Below are 25,745 nucleotides of genomic sequence, written 5' to 3' on the forward strand. Positions count from 1 at the left end.
GGCCTGGATACTGCCATGCTCCCACCTTGCTGATAATGGACTGAACCTCTGAACCTGTAAGCCAGCCCCAATTAAATGTTGTTTTTTATAAGACTTACCTTGGTCATGGTGTCTGTTCACAGCAGTAAAACCCTAACTAAGACAGCTGGTTTGGGGGTTTTGTTGTTGTTGTTGTTGTTGTTATGTTTTGTTTTCTTGAGATGAGATCTTAGTAAGTTGTCTTGAGTAAATTGTCTCAAACTCACGATCCTCCTGCCTCATCCTCTTGGGCGCTAAGACTGTAAGGGTGTGTCACGAAGTCTGGCTAAACATTAAATATATTTTTTAGATTTATCATTTTATGTGTATGAATGGTGTGCCTGTATGTATGTCTATGAACCACATGCATACCTGGTGCCCACAGAGGTATCACCCAGGACTGGAGTTAAAGAGGGTTGGGAGACACTACGTGGTGTTCGGAGGAGTAGAACCCTAGCCTCTGGAAGAGCAACCAATGCTCTTAACTGCGGAGCCAACTCTCCAGCCCTAGACATGTTCTAAGGCAGATGTCCCTGTTTCCAGGTGAATCTCTGGCCACCACTTAACAATGAACTCAGTAGTAATTGTGAGGCCAGTTCTATGGGCTCATACTGGGCCATGTTCCTACCTGTGACCATGTCCTCATGCTGATACCATGAAGGGGTGGTCAGTGGGAAAGTGGGGTGCTGTGCTGAAAGGTCGGCACCAGAACAGCAGGTGTACACTGCAAGCAGATAGCTTGTCAACACAGACACTCCCAGGAGAGGAACAATCCACAGGACTGATCCTGTACTGCAAGGATGGGCAGAGGTGGCACTGTGGGCCCCCAGTGCCTTTCTTGGGTCATTGCTTGGTCCTGGCTCCGGCTAACACCACTGTTGCTTCAGCTTTTCCCTCCCCTCCACAGACCTAGGCCCTGCTTCATACCATGTATTCCCTCAAATGCACCTACCCTGTGTCCATGGGAAGGGCCTGGAGTCCAGGCCCAAGCCAGACAGGTCTGAGGCTCTCTGTTTCTCCGGCAGGCCTCTCCCTGGAACGCCTGCCCAACTCCGTCGCCTCCCACATCCGCCTGACTGAGCGGGAGGAAGAAGTGGTTGCCTGTTTTGAGAGGGCCTCTTGGGTGGCTCAGGTGTTCCTGCAGGAGCTGGAGAAGGTGAGCTGGGGATAGGGGTGCTATGCAAGCAAACTGTGAGCACATTCTTTGTCCTCCTGGAGATTAGAAGAAGGCATCTCCTCTCCTGACACTCTACTTTAGTTAGAAAACTCATTATGGTGCACTGGTTCTGTTAGGGACTCTTTACCACAAGAGAAAGCTTTTAAAGACTTTTTTTATTTATTTTATGTATATGAGTACACTGTAGCTGTACAGATGCAGATGGTTGTAAGCCTTCATGTAGTTGCTGGGAATTGAATTTAGGACCTCTGCTTGCTCCTGCCCAAAGATTTATTTATTTTTATATATAAGTACACTGTAGCTGTCTTCAAGCACACCAGAAGTCATTACAGATGGTTGTGAGCCACCATGTGGTTGCTGGGATTTGAACTCAGGACTTTCGGAGAGCAGTCAGTGCTCTTACCTGCTGAGCCATCTCACCAGCCCAAGAGGAGGCTTTTAATTAATAAACAAATGGGACCATGTCACCTGTGAGAGAGCAGAAACCCCATGGTGAGCTGGGCTTTCAGGACCAGATGTCACAGCCCTGTTTATACTTGATCATTCCTGACAGCAGCCCTGGGACAGAAGTGTCACATGCAGCCCTGTGTAGAAAATGAGGTTTAGAGAGATCAAACTACTGGCCTCTCAAAGGACCATGTAGGGTCAGGCTGACTCTTGCCATACAGCATCCTGGGAAGATGGGCTGTGACCATTCTCCAAGTCTTTCAGAGGTGGACACAGAGGCGGCCCCACAGTTCCCACCTTTCCATAGTGGACCTGTCCTCACTGTATGTGAGGTGGCATCAGCCCGTTGAGCTTTGTGGGGGAATCTTGGCTCCTCTCTGTATTGAGGACATGAGGACATCACTGTGGTCTGTCACTTAGCCCTCACTGCCGGATAAAAAGTAGATGCTGTTATTATTCCCGTTTTTCAGATGAACAAGGTTGAGCTTAGAGAGAAGTTACATCCCCCCCCCCCCACATCCGACCAAGCTCATGCAATCAGTGAGTAGCACTGGCAGGAATGTCAGGCATAAATAATTCCTAATCCTTGTGCACATCCTTGTGGTGTGCAAGCAGAACTTCCGCTTTGTAGATATCTGGTTGACGTGCAGTCCACCTTGAGCCAGTCATGTCCTTAGTCAAGGAATTTTGGACCTCAGTGCTATTGACACTTGAGTCTGGGATCTTCTTCGCTGTGAGGACCACCCTAGTATTGTGTGATGGTGACAGCATTGCTGTTCTGTACCTCTGGACATCAGACGCTCACACCCCAAACTGGAACAACCAGATGTTCTCTGAGGGCCACGTTACTGTTTTTGGAGAGCCACCACCCTGGAGCCTCTTGGCTTGGTTGGATCTCAAGAAGAGAAGAGGAAAGGCTGAGGTCAGGACTCACAGGACCCTTTTGTTGGCAGAGGCTGCTTAGAGGTTGAGTTGACCCTCACAAAGGTCATTTGGGTCACCAACAGACACCTATGCCAGGAGCTCTTTACATTGACCTCTTATGTAGACGTCTCCTTCAAGCCACATGCCATTCAAGTGTCAGGAGTACCCGATGTCCAAGCAGGACTTCTGAACTCTTCGGTGACCACTATCCCTTACTCTTCCCTTCTCAGACCTCAAACAACAGCACATCAAGACACCTGAAAGGCAGCCTCTCGCCTGACTATGAGCTGTCCTACTTCCTGGAAGCTGCCCTCCAGAGCGCATATGTGAAGAACCTGAAAAAGGGGTAAGTGGCTGCTGGCCCAGCAAGACCGAGTGTGTGCACGCACACACACACACACACACACACACACACACGCACTCTCTCCTGAGGATTGCACATGGCCGGCTTGGCTCAGGCCTTGTCAGACGGGGTGTACAGAGAACCAAGTTGTGGGAGACCTCTAAAGCCCCTGCATTGTTTTTGGTGTGATATGTTCTGTAAAATGTCACTTCATTCTTCATTCTTTAACCTGTGTTCGTGTAGATAATTCCTGTGTGTGGCATACTGCATTTTCTCTACTCCTGCTGTCAGAGCCGACCACATCTATGACAGTGCCTTACAGTTTGGTTCAGTCTTGACGTTAATAATAGACCAGATCCGTAGACTATCCGTCAATCACTCTAGATGCCACTTACAAACAGCTGCTGCCAGGTCACCCACTTGGCTGCAAACCACAGCTTCCACACCCCACTCTCAGGCTCAGTGATTTGCTAGAGCAGCCCACAGGCCTAGGAGCAGCTCATTTCCTAGACTTCCGGCTTCCACAGAGTGATCCAGCAGAGGAGATACACTCAGCAGGGCCTGGAGGCTCCATGTCATCCCAGAGAGCCACCTCCACCTGTAGCCCCAAAACTCCCAGACCCGGTGCTGCTGGCTGTTCTGAGTGTGGCACCAGTGTGCTGGTAGGCGCTCGCTCGTTCATGGTCGGTATCCACAATGCTGAGAGGCAGGCATGGCCCCTCCCTGCTATTTCACAAGCAAGGGAAACGGGTTTGGAGAGTTTGGGGCTTTGCTCATGGGCCACAGAATATGGATTGGCTCCCGAGGGTGGCGGCTTCAGGGCCCTGCTTTCTCTCCTGAGGCCCTGCCAGGCATGAGGAGTGTGAGGAGGTAAGCCATTTCCACCTGGGGACCTCTTTATACTTCTCAGGAATTCCTGCAATATCCCGCTCTCAGCATCCCCAGCATGGAGTGGGGAGGGAGAAAGACAGACAGACAGACAGACAGACAGACATAGATCTCCCCAGGCAACATGCTTGCCTACATCCATCTCAGCTACTTCTACCTCCAGGGACTGGCCTCACCCAGCCATGCTCCGGAATGTGAGAAAGGACTCCACTTCCAGGCAATGAGGACAGAGTTCAGAGCCTCCCTCATCCTGAAAGGGATGTTTGATTCAACAGGATTGCTCTTGGATAGAAACTCTGCAGGACTCTGCAGTGCTAGAGGCCCAGGGCTCTTAGAGCACCCACACATCCAGATCAAATAAGGCCTGGAGGACTTTACAGCTCTTTGCCTCCTCCTGAAGGTCTACCGCAGGCTCTGTTTGGCCTCCTGTTTCGAGTCTGTCTGTCTTTCTACTCATTATTTCTTAAGCTTTACTTGGCCAGAACCCTCTCCCAGAGATGAGCTTTCTCTGATGCCTGGGAGTCTCTACCCAGGGCCCAGCTAAAGCCTTCTTTCAGCTGCAGGCCATAGGTCACTGTGTGTCTGTGTCCACCCAGCCCTGGGTTGACTTCGCCACCAACAGTGGACAACTTTGAGAGAAAGAAAGGCAGCCAGGACTGTGAGAGGCTTCACAGCGACAAGCAGTATGTACTTTAGAGTAGGATTTTGTTAGTTTTTTAGAAAGGGGAAAATAAATCTATACGTGTATGCATTGAAGAACACACACAAGAGACTCCAAAACATTCCTGGTAATGTTCCAGGGCAGGGGCCACAGGTTTCCCTCTGAAGGGCCAGTGAGGGGCTGAAGGTTAAGTTGATCAGCAGTGATTGCTGGCTTTGACCAGTCTTGCCTATGTAATGCCCTCCATGCAAACCAGCTCTCTCGGAGAGCTTGAGTGGTCAGGAGCGTGTCCCCTCTCTAAATCCGTGTCTCCACTTGTGAACCAGCAGGCAGCGCCAGGACCATGTCTGTCTTGCAGCACGGTGGGTATTAAACCATAAATGAGCACCTGTCACTGCCAGGATGCTGCTGTCACTGCCAGGATGCTGCTGTCACGACTGCTTGGAACATCAAAACCAGGAGCACTGTCAGCTACTTTTAGTATTTTTTTTTAAGATTTATTTATTTATTATATATAAGTAGACTGTAGCTGCCTTCAGACACACCAGAAGAGGGTGTCAGATCTCATTATAGATAGTTGTGAGTTACAACTGAGTCATGTGGTGGCTGGGATTTGAACTCAGGACCTCTAGAAGAGCAGTCAGTGCTCTTAACCACTGAGCTATCTCTCCAGCCCCTTTAGTTTTATTTATTTATTTTTTTAATGCAGTTCATGGTTGGATAGGCTGCTAGCCTGGATAAAAGTTCTATACCTTTAATTTTTCTTATTTTAGGCTTTTAAGTACAAAGCTAGGAGTGCTGGGGTCCCCATTTGACACAGACATATGGATCTGAAGGCCCAGAAAGCCCAGGCAGCTCTCTGCTCAGGGTGGGGCTGTCCACAGCCCTCAGCTCCCCAGACCACCTGTAGCTATGGAGGGGCCCCAGAGCACACAGACACTGAGAGGCCCAGCTGTACCAACCCTCCTCCACATCTGTTATTATTATTATTATTATTATTATTATTATTATTTATTATTAGTCCTTCTTCAGTTGCTGGTCATCCGTTTCAGAGACAGTGGTGTAGACATCGGGTTCCTCTTTTTACTGCCTAGAGACTGTAGCTTGTGTCCGCCATTGTCCTTGCCTTCCTTGACTCAAATGCTGACATTCATCCCACGCCCACCCCACCTTTGGCAGTTCCCTGCCTTGGAGCCTTGAGGAAAGGTCAGGGGTCATTTGATTAAGGCTGTCAGCCCCTCCCTTATGAAGGAAGCCCAGTGTGAACCTCCACAGCAGATTGGCTACAGCCTATATCTAAATAAAGCTGTCATTAGAACAGCCACACTCATTCATTCATTCATTCATTCATAAATTGTCTTTCTGCAGATCTGAGTAATTGGAGACCTTAAAAAAAACCAGTATTTACTAGTTTTTGTTGTTGTTTTTTGAGCTGGTGGAGGGGTTTCAAGACAGAGCCTTACTCTGTAGCTCAGGCTGTCCTGGCACTCTCTATGTAGACCAGACTGGCCTCAAACTCAAAGAGATCATCCTCCTGCCTCTGCCTCTTGAGTGCTGGGATTGAAGGGGTGTACCATGACACCCATCTTTATTCCCATCTATACTTTATGTAGAGCTTAGGCGTCAACAGGACAGTTAGCAGGACACAGACGAAAGGGAGGACTTTATAGATGGATCCCTGTGCAATCAAGTCTGTAGGCAGGGACAGTTGTAATGAATGCCCCCTCTCCAGCCATTCATTTAGTACACAGTCTTTAGAACCATTGATGTCACTTAAGTCCTTGCTAGAGTTCCAGCAGGCATTTGTGAAGTGCTCTGCTTGCATAGTTTAGTGTTCCAACAGGTCTCGGAAGTAGACCTTACTTAGCCTCTCGACCTCCCTGATGGTAAACAGAGGCAGGCACAGAATACAAAAGTAGCTTGTCCTGGCTGGAGCTGAGATCCCGCCTGTGGGTCTATCTGAGTGGTACGTGGAGCTGCCATTCCTTTTTGAACTCTACGCAGCTGAGGGTGGTCTTGAACTCTCAATCTTTCCATCTGCATGTTCTGAGTGCTGACATTACAGGTGTGTGCCGCTCCAGCCCTGGCCCTCTGACTGGTAAGACTGCACTGATCACAGTCTGTCCTGTTCCTATCCCTCACGCAGCCCTCCAAATACCTGGGGCTTAGCGCCGGCCGGCAGGCTTCCCAGAGCCTGTTCACACTTGGCTGACGCTGTGGCCAGGCTCCTGATGAGGAAAGTCAGTCACGGAGGGACTGGAGTCAAAGGCAGCTCTGTGACCCCAGTGAGTTCCTTTACTCGCTGGCCTCCATCCAGGGACTGTGAGGGGCCAGTGACGGAATGAATGGACCTAATCTTTGGTGGGAGGTGGTGCTGTTACCACCCCCCCTCACCATGATGGCCTCTCCTCTCTCTCACTCTCCTTTCCTCACCTCCACTCTGCCAGTATAGAAGTTAAAGCTGAAGGACAGCCAGGAGGGAAGGAGAGAATCAGGGTCTGTTGACTGCCAGACTGGACCATGTACTTTGTAGACACTCCTCTGAAGATGGTCATGCGGCCCCACTTCACTCCTGAGGGACAGGAACTTGAACCCCACCCACCAAGCCTCTGGTCTAGGTGTGAGTGCCCTTCAGCCTCACCCCTCTCTGAGGTTTGGGGCGTGGAAAGGCAGCCAGGCCACCTGAGGAGTGTGGAAAAGACTGCCCTGGTTTGGAATCCAGCGCCTGTGAACGGGTCTTCAGGGCATTAACTTGGTTCCTTTCTGTAACTCAGTCATGTGTTCCGAGGGTGGCTCTGGCTGTAGATCCTTCCTCCTCCCTTCTCCCTCCTCCCTCCTCCCTCATGTACACCAGATCCCTGTTTTCTTCGACTGCATTCCGCATACTCAAGCAAGACAATGTGAGTGAAAGTGGGTCTACAGGGTACCCCCAGCGGGTAGAGGCGTTAACTAGTCCACACTTCCTCTGAAAGGGCAGGTCAGTTCTGATGGTTTTTTGTTCTGTGTGACTGGGCTGGCTCCCCTCCCTTCATCCCTTTTGCCCCTGAAGCACACAGTTCATTCCCAGAAGCCAAGAGACTGGCTCCACCCTAACCATGGCTCATAAAGAGGAATGGAAATGAATCGTCATTTCTTGTCAAGTAAACAGCCTGGAAGTGAGTAGAAGTCCTGGGGACTCGTGGCAGTCACTCCGCCTCTGTCACCAGGACTCATGGCAGTCACTCCGCCTCTGTCAGTTCCCTGGGGCCCCCTGCAGATCAGCCCTGGCTTCTTGTGCTGGCAGACCAGCACAGACTTCCTTGGAGCGGAAGCTGCGAATGATGTTCTGGACCCACCTGGGCTAATCTCGCACTAGCAGCAGCTGTTAACTCTGTGTGACAGGCAGAGAGAGGGCGCTGCCTTCTGTGCGCTTCTGGGAAGGAGGAACATATACATCCCTCGTCTTACTAAGGAGAAGAGAAAGAAAGGAACCTGTCTGAAGCCGAGGGCCGTTAGAAAGCATGCAGAGCCTTGGAAGCTGGCATGGACCTGAGTCCATCCAAGCCCTCCCTCCACCTAACGTTTTGCTCACTGTGGAATCCCAACCCTGCATTCCCTGCCCACAACTGGTCTGCGTTAGTGACCTGAGTAATTATATATTATTGTCCTTTGGCCAAAGCTGTATACTCCTTGGGGAATCACAGGCTCTAATATTGTTCTTAAACAAATGTGTTTAGTCTCCTTAGCAAACTGTTTTGGTTTGGGAGACTGTCTTGGCCATGGTAGGTTTCGTGAACATCTCTGGCCTTTAACCCACTCGATGCCAGAAGCACCCCGCCAAGAGTGACAACGACCAAAAATACATCCACGGGCACGGGTGGATGCTGAGGTGGGAAGCAGGCAGCCTCCAGTGGAGACCCATCGTCTTAGCCTAAAGGGAAGACTTTCTAGGGTAGAGGGGTAGCTGCACTGGTTATGGCCCAGAACATCTGAGTTCTCGGAGTCTCTGGGAGAGCAAGAGAAAGCCCCTCCATACCAGCCCAGACATCACCCAGCAGCTCACTCCCTAAGAGCCCTAGGAGCCCCTGTGCACCCTTGCTCTGTGGCTGAACCTGTGAACAGGTTCAGGCGGGACCAGAGAGTCAGGGAGTGGGCTGCTGCCTGGGATGGGGTAGACTCCAGAGGTGGCTGAGGGGTGTAGGGTTGGAGCTGGGAGGTGCTGCTGTGTAGAAGTAGGTTCCTGTAGGAGTCTTGGGGGTGGAGTCTGAGTCCTGGGGGTGGAGCCTCTGCTGAGAATGGGGTGGAGCTAAACCAAGGCGTGGGCCCTATTGGTCTCACAGAGCACTCGCCTACCCCCCTCCCCCCGCCTCTGCCTTTGCTGTGGCCTGCTTAGTCGGGTCTTGTCCCTGTGCACAAGAGGTGGCATTCACTTGATCCCCACAGCTTCTCTCATATTTTGATCTTCCAGAAACCTACGCCCCTTTCACGCGGGCCAAGTCTGGTGCCCGGTTACTCATATGTCTGAATGACATTCACTTTTTCCAGGGGCCTCGCCCTGTTGATTTAGCAGCTGATTCCCTCCAGATGGTCCTGTCTTTTGTGTCGTGGTAATAGTGCTTCCTAACGAACGGAGCTCAACTAGAAAGCCTGAGCAGAAAAGGCATCCCATGAACAGGATGGGGGCCAGAGAGCCTGCAGCCTTCACTTCCCCTCGGAGCCACGAGAGGGCAGTCATGGATTCCAATTGGAGTCCGGCCCTAGGCGGTTCTTTGGTACCTGAGCCTCCCGGAGGGGGCACCTTACTGAATGCTGGAGGAGGGCTTTGGTAGCCAGCTGGACCTAGAGTCCTACCTGTAGAGGAGCCCCAGGAAGGAGCTTGGGCCTGCAGGGAGCAGCTCCAGGGGTTAGGCAGAGGACTGGGAGGAGGGTAAGGTTCACGACGTGAGCTGGGGAAGCTGGCAGCCCTGTCTCTGACCACAGCAGGCCTGAGAGTCCTCCCTCAGGCACCTGCCAAAAACAGGAAGAGGAACCCATCCAAAACCCATCACAGGCACGGGGACGGTTTCTTCTCTGGGTTGTTCCCCTTCTTTCTGCCTAGAGCTGGCAGAACCCACTTTCTGCTTAGGTCGAGGTGCGTTTGAGCCAGGTGGTCTGTGTATTTTATCATGCATTGCTTTAATCCCTAAGGCAACAGGTATTTCACACTGCACCCCAAACAAGAGAACAGGTGCTTTCCAAGGGGGTCGCCTCGCTGCTGCCCCTGCCTAGGTGGCTTCTTTAGCCCTGTAATCAATGAATCAGTCAATCAATAAATCAACCCCCTTCTCCCAAGTTGCCCTAACTTGTCTGCGGGGAGTAAACTCCGAAGGCGAAGTCTCACTTTAGGTTATCGGAGGTGATGTGTCTGCAGGCCTGGGGGAGGGGTACAAGGCTGTTCTCACTGGGTTCAGAAACCTGGAAGGCTCACCAGCAAAGCTTGTGTTGTCTCCTAGTTTTCTGTGTCTGCTTTGGGGGTGGGGTGGGGGACAGGAAGACCTCTCTGAGGGCACGGCCTGTATCTGTTGTTTGTGCCCACTTCCCCGACGGCGCGAAGTCTGTCTGACATCCTCTGTCTTTCATGCTCGGCTTGACTGTCAAGGTGGAAGTCTTGGTTTTGAGTCAAGTGATTTGGGTCTGCGGTGAAAATGAGCCGCTGGATAACGGTTGAACTTCACCCGACCTTGTCCTCCAGTGGCCTCACTATCCTGGGTACTTGACCAGAGATCCCTCAGGGACCGTGCCGGCCCTCAAATGGAGACGTCTAATTAGAGTTGTATGTAGTATCCTCTCGACGACCAATTCTTACTGATATACCATTTTACTTCAAATCATGTTCTCACCATTAAGCACCTACTATGTGCAAAACACTCGTTTTTGACGAGTTCCCAGGAAATGAGGTGAACAGCAGGAGGCAGACTCCTTATCTGTGGCCGTGGGTGCGATAGTCCATCAGTCCCTCAGCCTCTCCCGTTGGCTTCACAATGACTGCCAATGACAAACAGTGCAGCTGACCAGGTACTGAGCGTGCAGAAGGCATTTTGTAAATGGCATGGCGAATGAACGGAGTGCCAGGAGCCCTGGAGCAAAGATGGCCAGTAGAGGGAAGTGTGAGAGTTTGTGAGAAGACCGCTGTTGTCTTTCTCCAGGGACTCAGAGCTGAAAGTGCTGGGTGTCTGTTGGCCATTGGCCTTGGGCAGGTGATGCCCAGAAAGACAGGCATTGTCCAGGCTTAAGTTTTCTATTAGAAGGGGTTGGGGTGCGAGTATTTTATTTAGTTAGGTATATTTGCTGGTGTCGGGAGGAATTGCAGGTCCCCTACACACTTGGCAAGTGCTCTACCATGGAGCTGCAGTCTATCCCACAATGGTAATTTCTTTTTTGAGAGAGAGAGAGAGAGAGAGAGAGAGAGAGAAGAGGATTTCTGTAGCCCTGGCTGTCCTGGAATTCACTCGGTAGACCAGGCTGGCCTTGAACTCAGGGATCTGCTTTTCTCTACCTCCCGAGTGCTGGGATTAGAGGTGTGAGCCACTATCACAAGCTCACACTAGTCATTTCTTCAGAACATTATGGGTATCAGGAGTTCTGCTTGAACTGGGGTAATGAAGCCTTACGAGAAATTTTGAAGGCTGAAAACTGTCAAGGGCTTTGGAAAATGTGCTGCACTGCTGACTGTGGAGGTAGGGGGACTGCTGTCCTACTACGTCCCACCTTCCTCCTGGAGTCCTATGCTAGCTGAGCTGCTAACACCCCCACCACCTGCCTCTTGGCCAGTTGGACCTGACTTTAGTTGGAATAACCGGCTTCCTGGCTTCTCCTCATGCAGCCCGTTTCTGGGCCAGGGTTTGTTTGAGGCTCTGTTTGGATACTGTTAAAAGTGGGCAGCTTGGCTCACAAAGGTCAGCAGGAGAGACCAGAACAAAGAGATCTTTCAAGCTGGCTTCTCACTGGGCAGCCAGAAAGGGCCAGGGAAAACCCCAGCTCCACCCAGCACAGACAGCTGCAGGTTGGGCTAGGTTTGCTCAGGCTGTGGCTGTCTGAGCCGTTTGAGAACGCCCCCACCTAGACATTTCTTAGAGGGTCAAGCTGAGGCAGGGGGTATTCTCAGCACGGGAGAGCCAGGCAACCCAGGCTAGGATCCCAAATCTCCTGTGTGGCCCTGGCCACTGGAACCTCTTGTATGGATTGTTTCTTTAAAAACAGTCAATATAAATTAGGATTTACTCAAAGCATGCCTGAGGGTGGTGATTTACTTTGCAAAAGAATTCTCGGGAGCCTGTTCAGATGCCATAATCTCTTACAGATCTGAAAATTATTTAAAAAGCTAGCAGACCTTTGGGATGTAGGGTTGTGTTTGAATGCAGCACTCCATCCCGTGTGTCCCGGGAGTGGTCAGTGCCTAGATGTCAGCACCCCTTCCCCAGCGTCCGGGAGTGGCCTGTCTGCTGGTCCTGGCATGTGAAGCCTCTTTGGCAGTGACAGAGAGGACAGTCCCTCCTGTGGCTGGGGAAGAAGAGACATTAGGCACTGTTGGCTCCTGCCTCCTGGTAGCAGCCCGGGCCAGGCTGCCAAGGAAGAGGCTGCCAGGCCTCCCGTAGAGTGGAAAATCACCCACAGCCCCAGGAGTGGCCTGCCTCTTCCGAGCCACAGAGTTCTAGGCAGCCCCAGGGACCAGCCTGCCTCAGCCTGTGGACGCAGCGTCCACCCTCCTCCCTAACCCTCTCCCCACCTCATGTCCTTTTTTTTCTTTCTCTTATAATCCACTGCATTCAGTTTGTATTTAGTATATGCTCCTGGGTGTGGGACCATCCACTGGCATCCACTGGTCAAACCAGTAGCCACACCCTTAAAGAACACCAACTCTCCCTTCTCCAGAAGAGAAGTTATCAGCTGTCAATAACTCCTCAGTTAGGGTTGGGGGTTCATGGGCATCTCCTCCATCCGTGCTAGAGTGTGGTCGGGCTTCATTTTGTTCATGCAACCTCAGATGCTATGAGATCACGAGTTACAGAAGTCCTGTCAATCTAGAAAATACTGCTTCGGTCTGGTCCTCCCTGGCCTCTGGCTCTTATGAATCTTTCTGTCTCTTTGATAATGGCTCTTGAAGGGTGGGGGCATAGAACTTGCATTTCTTCTTTTCTACATTTCTTTAGATTTATTTGTTTTTTACATATATGAGTATTTTACCTGCTTGTATGTATGACATATGTTTACCTATGGAGGTCAGAAGAGGGGGTCAGCCGGGCATGGTGGCACACGCCTTTAATCCCAGCATTTGGGAGGCAGAGGCAGGCAGATTTCTGAGTTCGAGGCCAGCCTTGTCTACAGAGTGAGCTCCAGGACAGCCAGGGCTATACAGAGAAACCCTGTCTCAAAGAAAAACAAACAAACAAACGAAAAACAAAAAAAAAAGAAAGAAAGAAAGAAGAGGGGGTCAGGTTGTGAGCCACCTGTGGGTGCTGGGAACTGAACCTGGGTTCTGTATAAGAACAATAAGTGTTCTTAACCATTGAGCCATATTCCCAGCCCCTGAACTTTCATGTCTAACAAGTCCTTGTTAGACTGTTGGTCCAAGAACTGACAGTTCTTTGAAAAGCTCAGGTCTGAGGCCTCATTTCCTACCGTGTAGACAGAGGGCCTTCAGTAATAAGCACATCGGAATTAAGCGGCACACACACTAGCTTGTAAAAATTATTTCTCTGCTTAGAAATACGTCTGTGCTTAATATATTTTGAGACACAAAAACAAAAACCACCAACAAAACCATGATTTCAAGTATTTGTTTTTAAATTAGAGTGAGATATCTACTACATAAAAAGAAGGAAGATAGCCGGGCCTTTAATCCCAGCCCTCGGGAGGCAGAGGCAGGCGGATTTCTGAGTTCGAGGCCAGCCTGGTCTACAAAGTGAGTTCCAGGACAGCCAGGGCTACACAGAGAAACCCTGTCTCGAAAAACAAAACAAAAAACAAAAGAAGGAAGATATAGATATACCCAAAAGTATTACCTAAACAGTAATACTTGGGATGGACTAGTAGTAACATCGAGAATGTAGCATGCCAACAGGAATCTGCAGACACTGGGCTGAACATAAGCCTGTATTTTGCAGATGAGAGCGTGGGCCACAGAGGTAAGCTTGCTTCCCTGATAAGGGACAGGGGTAGGAACATCGTCTTGAGCTATCAGGAGGCTGAGGTCCCCTGCCTGCTCTGTCCTGGCTTCTTCTGCTTATTGGCTGACCTGACTCCAGGCCTCTTTGTCTACATTCTCACGCTTACACACAAAGGTCTGCATTTATAACCTTGGGAGCTTGTGTGGGTTTTTTGTTGTTTGTTTGTTTGTTTGTTTTAAGTTTCCTAGAAGGCAAAAGAACTTACTTGATCTCTCAGTCTTTTGCTATTGTTAGACTCCCAGGCTTCGAAGCCTCTGGGGACTGAGAAGGTAGGGGTGACAGCGGCTTCTGGGTAACCAGCTACAGGTTGGTCCCTGCAGCTTCTGCTTTCCCTTGTCCTCGGTCAACTCCTGATGAGCACACAACTGCTTCATAGGAGCTGCGGTGGCCCAGGGCTTCAGGAACACACGAGACAGTGCTTGGCCTCAGGAAGCCACAGCCTGCGTCTTACCAGCCGTGGAAAGTGACCTTGTGGGTCAGTGTGTGCTTCAGCAGGGGAACTAAGATGTATACAGTGCTGTGTGAATAGAGAGTGGGTCATGGAACAAGGAATGAAGCTGGAACTGTTATTTTCAAGGATGGCAGGGGAAAGGCTGAGGGCACTGGGTTCATGAGAACTACGGTTATCCAGCAAAACCTTGCTTGTGTGGTGGGGAGCTGAGAAATGGGAGAGGAGGCGAGCCAGACAGTTCCAGAAGGTCAGGCTGAGAACTTCCACTGGATCCTTCCACCAAAGGACCCGACCTCAGGTGGATTTCCTGAGGTCCAGGGGGGATCCCCAAGGATCATGAGACCCCCCTTTCAAACTGCAGGGCACAACCTATTTGGGTTACACAATGGACCAGGTATGCTACAGCCAGCATTTTTAAGAGGCAGAGTTAGGCAGAGGAATGGGTTGGAGCGTGTCAGAGTTGACTCCATGCAGATATTGGGTCAACAACCCAGTTTTCTATAAGGAAAGCATACTCAAATATTGAGCTGTGCTGTGAGGTGTATTTCTCAGTGTGGGTCATACTGTAACACCCTGAGGGAGTAGGCCTGGTTGGTGTGGTCATCAAGGTGAGGCAGGCCCTGGTGGTAGGGACCAATGAGGCTGGATTTCCAACATGGACCTGTTACACCATGAGTACAATGAAGAAGCCATAAAGTTCAACACAGCCCAAGGCACTTGGACCAAGGTGACATCTTGTTTGTAGTACTGGTGTCTTGGTGCCTAGTTGGGTATAAATCAGAAGCCCGAGTTGCTGGGGGTTCCTCCCTCGGCTTATCCGTCCTAGACCTCGAGGGTCCTGAAGTTACAACTCTGGCTTTCATCCCACTGACTGAGGTGTTCAAAAATGACTCAGACAGCCAGGCAGCCTGTTAGTGCTGGACTCTGAGGGGATCTGTGGAGCTCAGCTAGCAACGGTCCCACTTTCTGTTGTCCTCTCCCCCAGGAATATTGTGAAAGGCATGAGGGAGCTCCGGGAGATTCTGAGGACTGTGGAGACCAAAGCGACACAGAACTTCAAAGTGGTAATGTGGCTGTTGGCTGCAGCTGGTTTATGCAGAGGTCAATTTGGGTGGGAGGCAACACGAGCCCTAGTGGGAGGTCCCTGACCTCACATGCATGCCTGTGCCCTCCCTCTTCTGCCCTCAGCAGACATTGTTAATTGATCCCAGAGTACTTCCCACCAAGCCTGGGAGGCATTCTCTTCATCTCTCTTTCATCAGGGCACTGAAGATGAGGTCATGAATTGCTAGCATGAGGTCAGAATTGAAGTCTACCACCATCCCTTGCATGAGCAAAACTGTCCTTAAGAGCTGTGATATTGCTCACTTTTATGTTTTGTTTTAATTTCTTTAATGTATGAGTGCACCATCTGCATGTACACCTGCTTGCCAGCAGAGGGCATCAGGACTCATTATAGATGGTTGTGAGCCACCTTGTGGTTGCTGGGAATCAGGACCTCTTGTCTGGAAGAGCAGCCAGTGCTCTCAACCTCTGAGCCATCTCTCCAGCCCTTCTTTATGGTCTTAATGACTGGCATCGACTCTTCCTTTTGTGTCCCAGCTTAGGTCTGTGTTCTTAGACTTTTTGATCCTCCAGGATCAGGGCCATGGCTGCTTTTTATTATTCTCATAGGAATTTTGGGTCAACTGTCAGTCTCTAGATAGCATCTGGTAGGCAGCCTCCTACCTTCCCCCACCTTCTAGAAGGGACTGCAGAGTCCTCAGTGGGTAGAGCCAGTCAGAGGAGAGGAGAGGAGAGAAGAGGAAAAGTGGAGTGGAGGGAGCAAGGCCATACTGGGAGACGTGGGGGCTTCCTGCTGCAGGGCCTGAGCAGCGAGGGACTTAGGATTGAAGTTGTGGGGCCCTCCAGAGGCCCAGCACAGCGTGCAGTGGGTGGATTTGCCAGTTGGGAAACAGAGGGCCAAGCAGGCAGGCAGGCAAGCTGAAGAAGTCTGAGCCCAGCCTGCATCTCTCCCTCTCTTCCAGGTGGCCGCCAAGCACCTGGCAGGGGTCCTGCTGCACTCCCTGAGCGAGGACTGTTACTGGAGCCCCCTGTCCCACCCCTTGCCTGAGTTCATGAACAAGGAGGAGAACTCTTTCGTCAATCAGACTCTTCGGAAACCTCACCTCTACGAAGGGGACAAGTGAGTCCCACCTGCCCTGTTGTGGCCCACCGGTCTCACCATGCATCCAGGCTCTGTTCCCGGCCGGTGGCCCGTCATTGTACCCTGCTTTCCCAGCCCCCACCCTGTACAGGACCAGGCAGACATTTGAGAGACTAAGGAAGATGGTCTCTGGTGGGGTTGGGGGGGGGGATCTTCATGGCTTCCCGAAGCCACACATTTGGAGGTTCCTGACACACCCCTTTGATGTGCCAGTTGAAGGCGACATCTGTAGTCACCAGCAGGGCCTCTTGCTTTCTCCCCATGCCACAGGCTGGGGATGGATATGGATAGATGAGCCATTTCTTCTGCTAGGTAGCAGCAGCCTTTCAGGTTCAGAGCCCTGGGGCTTGTTAGGAGCTGCGCCTGGTATTTGGTGCCTGTGAATTATGCAGGAGAGGGTCACCTTACCAGGCTGATGTTGACTCGGGACATGAGGACCGCTTGGGGGCCAGAGGTGCCGTTGATGCGGGCTGGGCTGAAGCCAGGGATGCTGTTGTGTTTTCCAGCCTCTACTGCCCCAAAGACAACATAGAGGAGGCCCTCTTGCTGCTGCTCATCAGTGAGTCCATGGTAAGCCCCAGGCACCACTGACCTCAGTGGGTTGAGGTTATGGAGCGTGCTGGAATAGGCAGAGGCTATGCATGGCTTAGTCAAGCTCTGCCTCCCAGGGATGCCCGGAAGGTATGAACTTCTTGCTTCTTATACACACAAACACACACACACACACACACACACATGAGCTTCTTGCTTCCTATACACACACACGCACATGCACACACACACACTGCAAGTCTGGCTTATTAGTCTTGGATTTGGCCACACTAGCTCTGCTGGGCTATGCTGAGAGACGTAGCATCTGTCACCAGGTGGGTAGGGACTGAGTGTGTGTGAACCCCTCTTCTGGGATTACAAAAACTAGTTGGTTATCACAAGTCAGCAGTCTGCACTGAGCAGCCATGAGGTGCTGTAATGTCGTAAGAGAACAGAGAGGGAGCTGAAGGAGTGTGCATTTGGAGGCACGACCCCTGGATCCGGGCTCCAGCATTGCACACGTTAGCTGAGGGCCAAGGGCAAATCCTTCAGACTCTGAGAGCCTCAGTGTCCTCTTCATAAGATGGTAACAACTCACGGGTAAGTGTGGATAGAATTTACAGTCTCGCAAGAGTTACGGTTGATCTGCTTTGCACCTGGCCCTGTCCTAGAAGCCAGAGATGGAGCAGTAAGCAAAATGGAGACAAGCCCCTGCCCTCATGGCGTTCGCATCTTCATAAAGGGTGGCGGTAATAAAGTAGTGAATGATTCTAGTATCCAGGCTCTCTCACGTCTCCCGAGCCCTGGGAAGATACTTGTCTGAGTGTGTGTGTGCCTGAGTGCATGCCATGGGGACCACAGTGCTCAGCAGCGTTTGCAGAGTGCTTTGGAGGCTCCTGGAAAGAGAGCATGGCGTGGGTGGGTAGCCCTGGAGGTGTGAGATGAAGGATGGACCTCAGGCTCCAAGGGACGCTCAAGAAGAGGGAGCCCAGATGATGGAAGCCCGGAGTAAGGAGGTGTGTCCGCACGGCTGGGTCCAAGTCCTTCAGTGCTGAAGCTGGCTGGTGTTGCTAGCTGGGACTGCCAGCCTGAGAAACAGGTGCCTTAGATGATCCGTAAGGGAAGCAGAGGTTGAGAACGCGAGATGCCCTGAACTGGGCTATTATTCATGGTCACCAGTGTTTCTTTGGCTGTGAGTATGGATGAGGCCAGGGCTTGTCCAGCAGACATTTGGAAATGAGGGACTGGACAGTAGAAACTTTAGAGTCCCATCTATAGAAGCCCCCCTCCCTTCCCTGCACACCGGCCTCTGGGACTCAGAGACCCACCCGGCCTTCCTTAAACTCCCCTTCCCTCCACCGATGTTCTTTTCATTTCGCTCTGTTTTGAGACAGGGTCTTGCTATGTAGCTTTGGCTGGCTTGGAACTTACTATGTAGACCAGGTGGGCCTTGAACTCACGGGAGATCCACCTGCCTGTGCCTCCTGCGTGCTGGGATTGAAAGCATGCACCACCATGCCTACCACTTTCTTTTTTATTAATGTGTTTATTATGTCTGAGTCTTGTGTATGTGAGCTTGTACACCTCAGTGTGTGATTTCAGAGCTCAGAGGACAACTTGTGGAAGCCAGGTCTCTCAGTACATGAGTCCTAGGGACATGATTCAGTCACCCCCTTCACCCACTGAGCCATCCTGCAGACTCCTGCAGTTGGATGGTTAATTGGCTAGAAAGTGGACTGTGGGGTGTGTCAGGTCTTGCAGCGTGGCCTCTGCGCCTGAGGGATTTTCCTCACCTTCTTGCTGAGGACTAGTTTTGGCTATAGAGGACAGGCTCGTGGAGAGACCTCTAGAGCAGCAGCTGGCAGCCTTGGCTGTGCCTTTGCAGCATCTCTCAGACTGATGGCGGTAAAAGCCACTCCTGCCATGCAGCCTCGGCCACTGTCCCCACTGCTCCTCACTCCCAGGACATCCAGAGCCCCATCCGGCAGAGGGTATTTATGGGGTTTTGGTTTTTAGTGTTGTAGCCCCACTTTTATGGTTGGGAACTCAGAGAGTGGTTGTCTAGGATCTACATTGCTTGTCTGGTGCCGGCATAGGGCTTTCGTTCTGTGTGAAAAGATGAGGGAACATGTCTTCAAAGAGATAAGTAGAAATCACCAGTGTTTTCCCAGTAACATAGGGATTTGATTTATGACTGTTTGAAGATTTGTGTTTTGGACCCTGATCTGTGTCTTTAGGGCACCAGTTACCCACCAGCCACTATCTGTGCTCGCACGTATCTAATTTGCCCACCCACCTGTCCATCCACTCACCCACACGGGCTCAATATTAACCGTCACTTAATCTTTTTGAGCAGCTGTACTGTGCTGGACCATGCTCAGCACCATGGGTCAGATGAAGAAACGTTAACGTCCTTATCCCCAGTGTGCTCCCACCTCAAGCAGTGAGGGTTAAAGCCAGCTGAATCCTTGCTACTGTTTTTGTTGAGCTGGGGAAGAATGCTTTGCTGGTGTGGCCTCTCAGAATTGGATGATACAAGGGTGGAGCGTGGAGGCATCTCCGGGGACAGGGACCCTACACCTTATCAAACCAGCTCTGTGTTATACCAGTATCAGGTGCCCGGCTGTGCAGATCCTGTATGTGTCGTTCAGAACTAAGCAAGAGTCTTCTCTCCCTGAACCTGTGTCTCATCTGCAAGATGGAGTTAATAAAACCTCCGTGGAAGAAGTTTGGGTGGTGTCTTAGGGTTTTACTGCTGTGAATAGACACCTGACTTACAGGGTCAGAGGTTCAATCCATTATCATCCAGGCAGGCATGGTGCAGGAGGAGACGAGAGTTCTACATCTTCATCAGGAGGCTGATAGAGGAAGGCTGACTTCCAGGCAGTTAGGATGAGGGTCTTAAAGCCCATGGCCACAGTGACACACCTACTCCAACAAGGCCACACCTTCTAATAGTGCCACTTCCTGGGCCAAGTATATTCAAACCAGGTGGATAAGAAAATGAACATAGCTACCCCTTTGGGTTGTTCAAAGTGTGTTTTCGTGCTGGGGAGGGAGAGGAACCTTGATTCTGACTTAGTTACTTTTGAATACATGTAGGTTTTCATCTAGTTGGACATTGGGTGCATTTGTGCGTTGTTTTAAAGAAAGGGGCTTCCCAGGCAAGGTTCCATGTGGGGCTGAGCAGATGACACACGGTGTCCCAGCTTTTGGCTCCTGGTTTGCTCAAAGGCGGTCGAGGGAGGACTTGCTCTGCAAGAAGGCTGCCGGCTCGGAGCCCGTGGTTCAGTACCCGTGACAGGAAGACTGTGACATCTGCCGCAGGAACTGTGTCGCTGGGTAGATGAAACCTGTCACAGAGCCCGCTAGAGCTCTTGGCTCTGTGGACCAGCAGCGTAGAAGCTGGTGGTAATTATGTCTGCCAGTGGGGGACACCAAACAGGAATAGGACAACAGGACGTGTCCTCCGGGGGTGGGGGCGGGGCGGGGAGACGCTTCTTTCCGGGGTGACTGTTGGGATGCCAGCAGCAGGTCCTGAGGTTCAGTTGCCTGATGTCTCCGAGGGGGCTTTGGGCATCTGGCTTTGGAACCGTTCTTTGCAAGGAGACAGCACTCTATTGGGGAGACCCTCCCTGCATTTTGCTTTGGTTCCCTCTTCAGCAAAACCAGCCCAAGGCCTCCAATACAGTCGGTAAAGCCTGCTATAAACACTTTCTGAGAGGGACCTAGAGTCAGGAAAGCAGCCGGGGTGGAATTAGAACGTCTGTGCTTCAGCTGGCTCTCGGCCCTCGGAGTGATTGGTCAGTTCACTCAGTCACCCTCCTCAGCCTTCCTTGGTTGTCTAAAAGGTGGGATGAGAGTAGGCAAGAGGGCTGTGGGAATAATCAGGGGCCACTTAGGAAGTCTTTGATTCCCCTCCCCTGGCCCCTGCTTAGATAGGAACCCTGTCTGGGTCCAGGATTAAGAGGAGGACAGGGCTGAGCAGAGGTGAAGGTCAGAGCCCCCTGAGCCACAAGCAGTAGAAATTGGGAACTTCCAGGATAATCATTCACGTAGTGTTCAGGAAAGTACCCGGGCCTGGTGTGGCATTTCAATGTTCGTCTTTAGGCCCTCGGGCCTCCTCTAGGAAGGTTGTGTTTGTCGCACTGCTGTCTGGGTTCATGAGCCAGATGAATTGATAGGAATGAGAGCTCCCTGTCTGAGGGGGTCACTCGAGGCTTACACCTCAACAAGAGTTGTGCCTGCCTGAGGAAATGAGCTTCCCTGGATTTTTGTCTCAGGGCAACAACGAGCAGTGGTGGGTCCTGAGGACTATAGAGCCATAGATGATGGGTGTGGGGCTGGTCTCCTGGCAACTGAAAGCTCTAGTCTGGGGGAGGTTATCCTGGGAAAACCACCAGAGAGACAGGGGTAAGGAACAGGAACACCTCTGGGGTCCTGCCTAAGGACCATTGCTTGACTTAATAAGGACAGAGCATCCTACAGCGGGAGCCAAAGGCTGGGTGCAGCAGATACGGCAGTGCAAAGTAGACAGGGTGGGCAGGAAAAACCCAGGGAGAATAGTCACTGTTACCCCACGAACAGCACAGAGGACGGTGGGAGGGAAGACAGCACAGTAGCTGTGTATTTACACTAACAGGTATGTTCAGCTTACTCACTGCCTTGGGTCTGGAACTCTTCACTGGATCTGAAGTCTTCCCAATGAAACCGGGACTCAGGCTGTGTATGTAGCCAGGAAAGAGAAAGAGCGGGTTGGGTCTACCTCTGGACAGGCTACTTATGAAGCCTGTGTGACCTAGGGTCAGTGAGCCCAAAGAGGAGGGATGGGGAAGCTGGAGAGGGACTGCAAGCCTAGTGGTGGCACCCCCTGCCTCTGAGGCCTGCCCTGGCTCAAGTCACATGTGAATTCATGCTCCTTTGTGGCTCTCAGGCCAAGTACCCAGACTTCCCTTTTCTCTGCTCCAGGTTCCCCACCCAACTCCGTTACCATGGTTACATACCCAGGCACTGCCTAGCAACCAGCATACCAGGTTTTGTAATCCTGTTCCTAAAGCCGTGGTAGCAGCTGGGCAGACCTCTGTTTCAGGCTGTTCTGTGGTAACCATGTCCCCTCCTGCACAAAAGCTCTAAGGACCCCCTAAGAGCATGCTGTCACTGCTGTCAGCCTGTCGAGGGGCGGGGCATCAGGAGGACTTGCCCAGTTTCATCTGCCCATCACACCCAATTCTGGAAATCTACCCCCCATGCACATACTAGACCCACCCAGAGGCCTGCCCTCTTAGGGTAGGTTCTGCAGTAGACAAAGAAGGAGTTTCTATGCGAGCCCAGAGTAATCTTCCTGGGACATTGCTTGCTCCACAGAGGTGGATTTATAAAGTTCTGTGTTTAGCAACTCAACCTAGAAATGGCATGCCCTGTCACACAGAGTGATGAGCCGGCTGGGGCTGCGAAACCCTAGTGTATGAGTCCCAGGGAGGCAGAGAGGTGGGTCGGCTCTAGGAAAGCCGCTGCCCTTCTGAGCTGGGAGATGCTGGTGGGCTGACACAGAGACCTGTACGGTGACCAAGGTGACCTGCCTTGAAGACAGGAAACAGTAGTGAGTGCTTTGTGGCTGGAGAGACATCAGGCAGGGAGGAGCAGACAGAGAAGGGAGTTTAAATGCCATTCCGAGGACAGCGGTGACAGCATACTCCGCAATATGCTCCAAACATGACTTCTGTGCACGGTGGATTCCCCACCCTTGAAAGTGCCCAGTGAGGCTCCCTCTGCCTCAGAGATGCCATCCTTACAGATCCTGGCTTATCCCTTCCTCCAGCTAGAGTCCAGCATGCATGTGCAGATGCATCCCTCCTGGATCTGTTCTTATCCCCATCCCCTCCTCCCCTCCTCCCCTCCCCAGGGCTGCCTGGAGGAGCCCATCACCCACGGTCCCCACTGGGTGCCTGGAGCTAAAGAGCTGCTGGAGGTGGAGGAGTGGGGAGGAACATTGCCAAGGACGAAGCACAGGTTGTGTTCCCACGTGGCTGTGTGGGTGGGTTTCACCGGGAGGGAGAGGATTTCTTGGCACTTTCCCTTCCTTAACTGTTTGCAGTTCCTGGCTAGGATTAACAGGCTGGCTCTAGCAGAGATCTCTCTGAGGATTTCCTACCAATCCTGGCTCCTCCTCCCAGGCCATCCTCTCCCTGGCCATCTGTGTTTTCTTGAGGAGGAGGAGGGATACAGACCACCAAGGAGCTTCAGCCCCTTGCCTACAGGAGGGCGCGCGGCTCCTTGCGGAGACAAACAGTGAGAGTGACTGGTGGGCCGGATGGGGCCTTGGATCTGGTGGGATGCTCAGGTTTTAGGGTCTATCTGGCAGGCCAGTGCTTGGTTGACATGACAGCCACTGGGAACCAAAGTAGACTCCGACAGGGAAGGCGAAGCTAGATAAAGAAAGACCGCTTTGACTGAAGGAGAAGATGCTGGGAGGTACCAGCAGGTGTGTGGGGCCAGATCTCAGCTTTGCCAAACACAGCCATAGGAACGTATGAGAGTCCCTTCAGACCCCAGATGTCCCTGCCCTGTTGCTGCTCAGGGGGCTCCACAGCTGTGGTGAGTGGTTATACCTTAAATCCCGGAAGAAGGAGTGAGCACGAAAGAGAGAGGGCCTGATGCTAACACGTGTGTTGCTAACTAAGCGGGATTCAGGATGCCAACGGCTGACAGATACACTCACACGAAAAGCAACATGGCCACGGCATTGCCCTCTCGGCCTCTCTCTAGGTTTGGAACTCACAGAGTTCCAAAATGAACACTAAGGACCTTAAGCTTTGGGATGACCCCCTCCCCCACCTGGACCAAGGATTTTTGTCTTCGGAGAGAGCTTTTCGGGGACAGGGGAGGCCATTTCCGAGGGTGTGGTCAGCTTCTGGGCCTGTGGCAGCAGTGAAATGTGACAGTGAGTGAGTGGGGTTAGCAGGTTGGGCCCCTGTGAGGGCCATCGGATTTTTTTTTTTTAACCCTCACCGTGTTTCGCCAAACTCCATTTCACCTGCAGGCAACTCGGGACGTGGTACTGAGTCGGGCACCAGAGCAGGCTGAGGACCGGAAAGTGAGCCTGCAGAATGCTTCAGCCATTTACGACCTCCTGAGCATCACGCTGGGCCGGCGAGGCCAGTATGTCATGCTGTCAGAGGTAGGGTCAATCACTCAGCCTACCTCACTTCCTGGGAGAATCATATGAGGTGACCGTTGGTCTTTCCCCACTTGCCCTTTTCTCTCAGACTGGCCTGCCTCTCACTAGCCCTGTGACCTCCACATCAGCCACCCTGGCCTCATTCATGGTTCACGTTCTGCGCAGTGGGGGTCATTAGAGACCTTACCTTATGAAGTTGATACGTGTAAAAAAGCAGAGAGCCCTACCGTGCCCCGTGATAATAAACACTAGTTATTTTTATTTCATAAGCCTTATTTCATTTGCACATCAAAAATGGCTGTCTGAAGCCATCCGTGTAGTATGGAGGTGGGAACCTAGGACTACAGAGGGTGAGACAACCGTTGTGCCTCATCACAGTGCCTGTGTGCAGGGACTGGATTGTCCCTGTATTCCCAGGCTGCCCTGCGGCCCCCTGAAGGCAGCGACTCGGGTCATGGTTACCCTGTGAGGGACGAGGCAAGCAGGTGGCTGGTGGGGCGGTGCTGACTGCGTGTTCCTCCTCCCCAGTGCCTAGAGCGAGCCATGAAGTGTGCTTTTGGAGAATTTCACCTTTGGTACCAAGTGGCCCTCTCCATGGTGGCTTGTGGGAAGGTAAGGCTGGGGCTGTGGGGGCGGGGGTTCGACGCCTGCTCCGATCTCTCCTGGATGTGGTTTCTCAGAGTCTGGTGCTGGAGCCGTTGGTGACCCAGTATTGGGATGACTCTCTGAGGTGGATGGGGAAGGCTCTGTGTTCACGTGCTAGCGACGGTGAGCGTGCCCATGCGCAGGTGTGGGCGTGGATGTTTCTCTCTTCCTGTGGTCCACCACAGGGTGTTTGCCGTTGGGAGTTGGGAGCGTGCCTAGGAGGGTAGATGATGAGGAGGAGGAGGTAGCAAGAGGTGCCTGGGTGGAGGCAGCAGAAGAGCCCAGCTCTGCCCATTGCCAGGGTAGGCAGGCATTCGCCCTCCATCTGCCCAGCACCTGCTCCAGCATTCCTGATTTTTGCTCAGATCAGAACGCTGCTTATGTAAGCCTCTATTTTAAGCAGAGACATGAAAGGAGAGGCTTTCCGGAGCTGGGGGGCTGAGGGAAATGTGTCTGAGGATGCTATGAATGCAGGAAACAAGGTGGTCTGAGCTCACAGACTGTTTCAAGAGCTGTAAATACCCAGAGCCCTTTTGTGGGGCTGAGGGAATTCCCTCGCCCCCTGCCCATCTGCGCTACATTCCATTTCTAGCCCCACAGCCTCTCCGAGGAGGCCTTCCCAGTGTGCCAGCACCGCCTCCGCGGATGGGGGCTGCCGCCAGCCCTGGGTCTCTTCAGTGAGACAGGCCAGGGCCTGGCAGGGAGGAGGTTCAGGCGCTGCAGGCTTGACAGACTGTCTGCAGAGCACAGCCAAAGTCAGCGGGGAGGCTCCTCTCCTCGGGCATCCTCTGCTGGGTATCGCTCTTCCCAGCCCTTCTCCATCACAGGGCCCACCTCCCAGAGCATCTCAAAGTCACAGCACAACCCACCATGGCTCTGCTCAGCAGGGAGTTGTCAGAACTCCGGGAGAAATCCGAATACAGACAGGACTGGCCCTGCAGGATTAGGGGGGACACTCCCTAGGAGCAAGCAGCATGAGATGAATGAAAAGGTAGAGGACAGCGGGCACTCCAGGCAGAGGGCAGTGTGGGCCGAGTGGGAGGGGCCAAACGACCTTAGCACAAACAGAGCTGTGTAGGACTTGAAGGAACC

General features: G+C 52.1%; 1 protein-coding gene across 3 annotated transcripts in view; it reads left to right on the plus strand.

The window, feature by feature from the left end:
- The window catches only part of Ttc7a (tetratricopeptide repeat domain 7A), a 101,810-nt gene that overhangs the window by 25,397 nt on the left and 50,668 nt on the right, over window positions 1–25,745 (plus strand). For all 3 annotated transcript variants that reach the window (XM_021186047.2, XM_029471351.1, XM_021186046.2), the window contains 7 exons: window positions 1,044–1,174; window positions 2,797–2,912; window positions 15,080–15,158; window positions 16,122–16,279; window positions 16,807–16,870; window positions 23,871–24,008; window positions 24,537–24,620. In XM_021186047.2, the coding sequence (XP_021041706.1) occupies window positions 1,044–1,174; window positions 2,797–2,912; window positions 15,080–15,158; window positions 16,122–16,279; window positions 16,807–16,870; window positions 23,871–24,008; window positions 24,537–24,620 (770 nt within the window). The remainder of the gene's footprint in view (window positions 1–1,043; window positions 1,175–2,796; window positions 2,913–15,079; window positions 15,159–16,121; window positions 16,280–16,806; window positions 16,871–23,870; window positions 24,009–24,536; window positions 24,621–25,745) is intronic.

Source organism: Mus caroli, chromosome 17, assembly GCF_900094665.2.
Source record: "Mus caroli chromosome 17, CAROLI_EIJ_v1.1, whole genome shotgun sequence".
Lineage (NCBI taxonomy): Eukaryota > Metazoa > Chordata > Mammalia > Rodentia > Muridae > Mus > Mus caroli.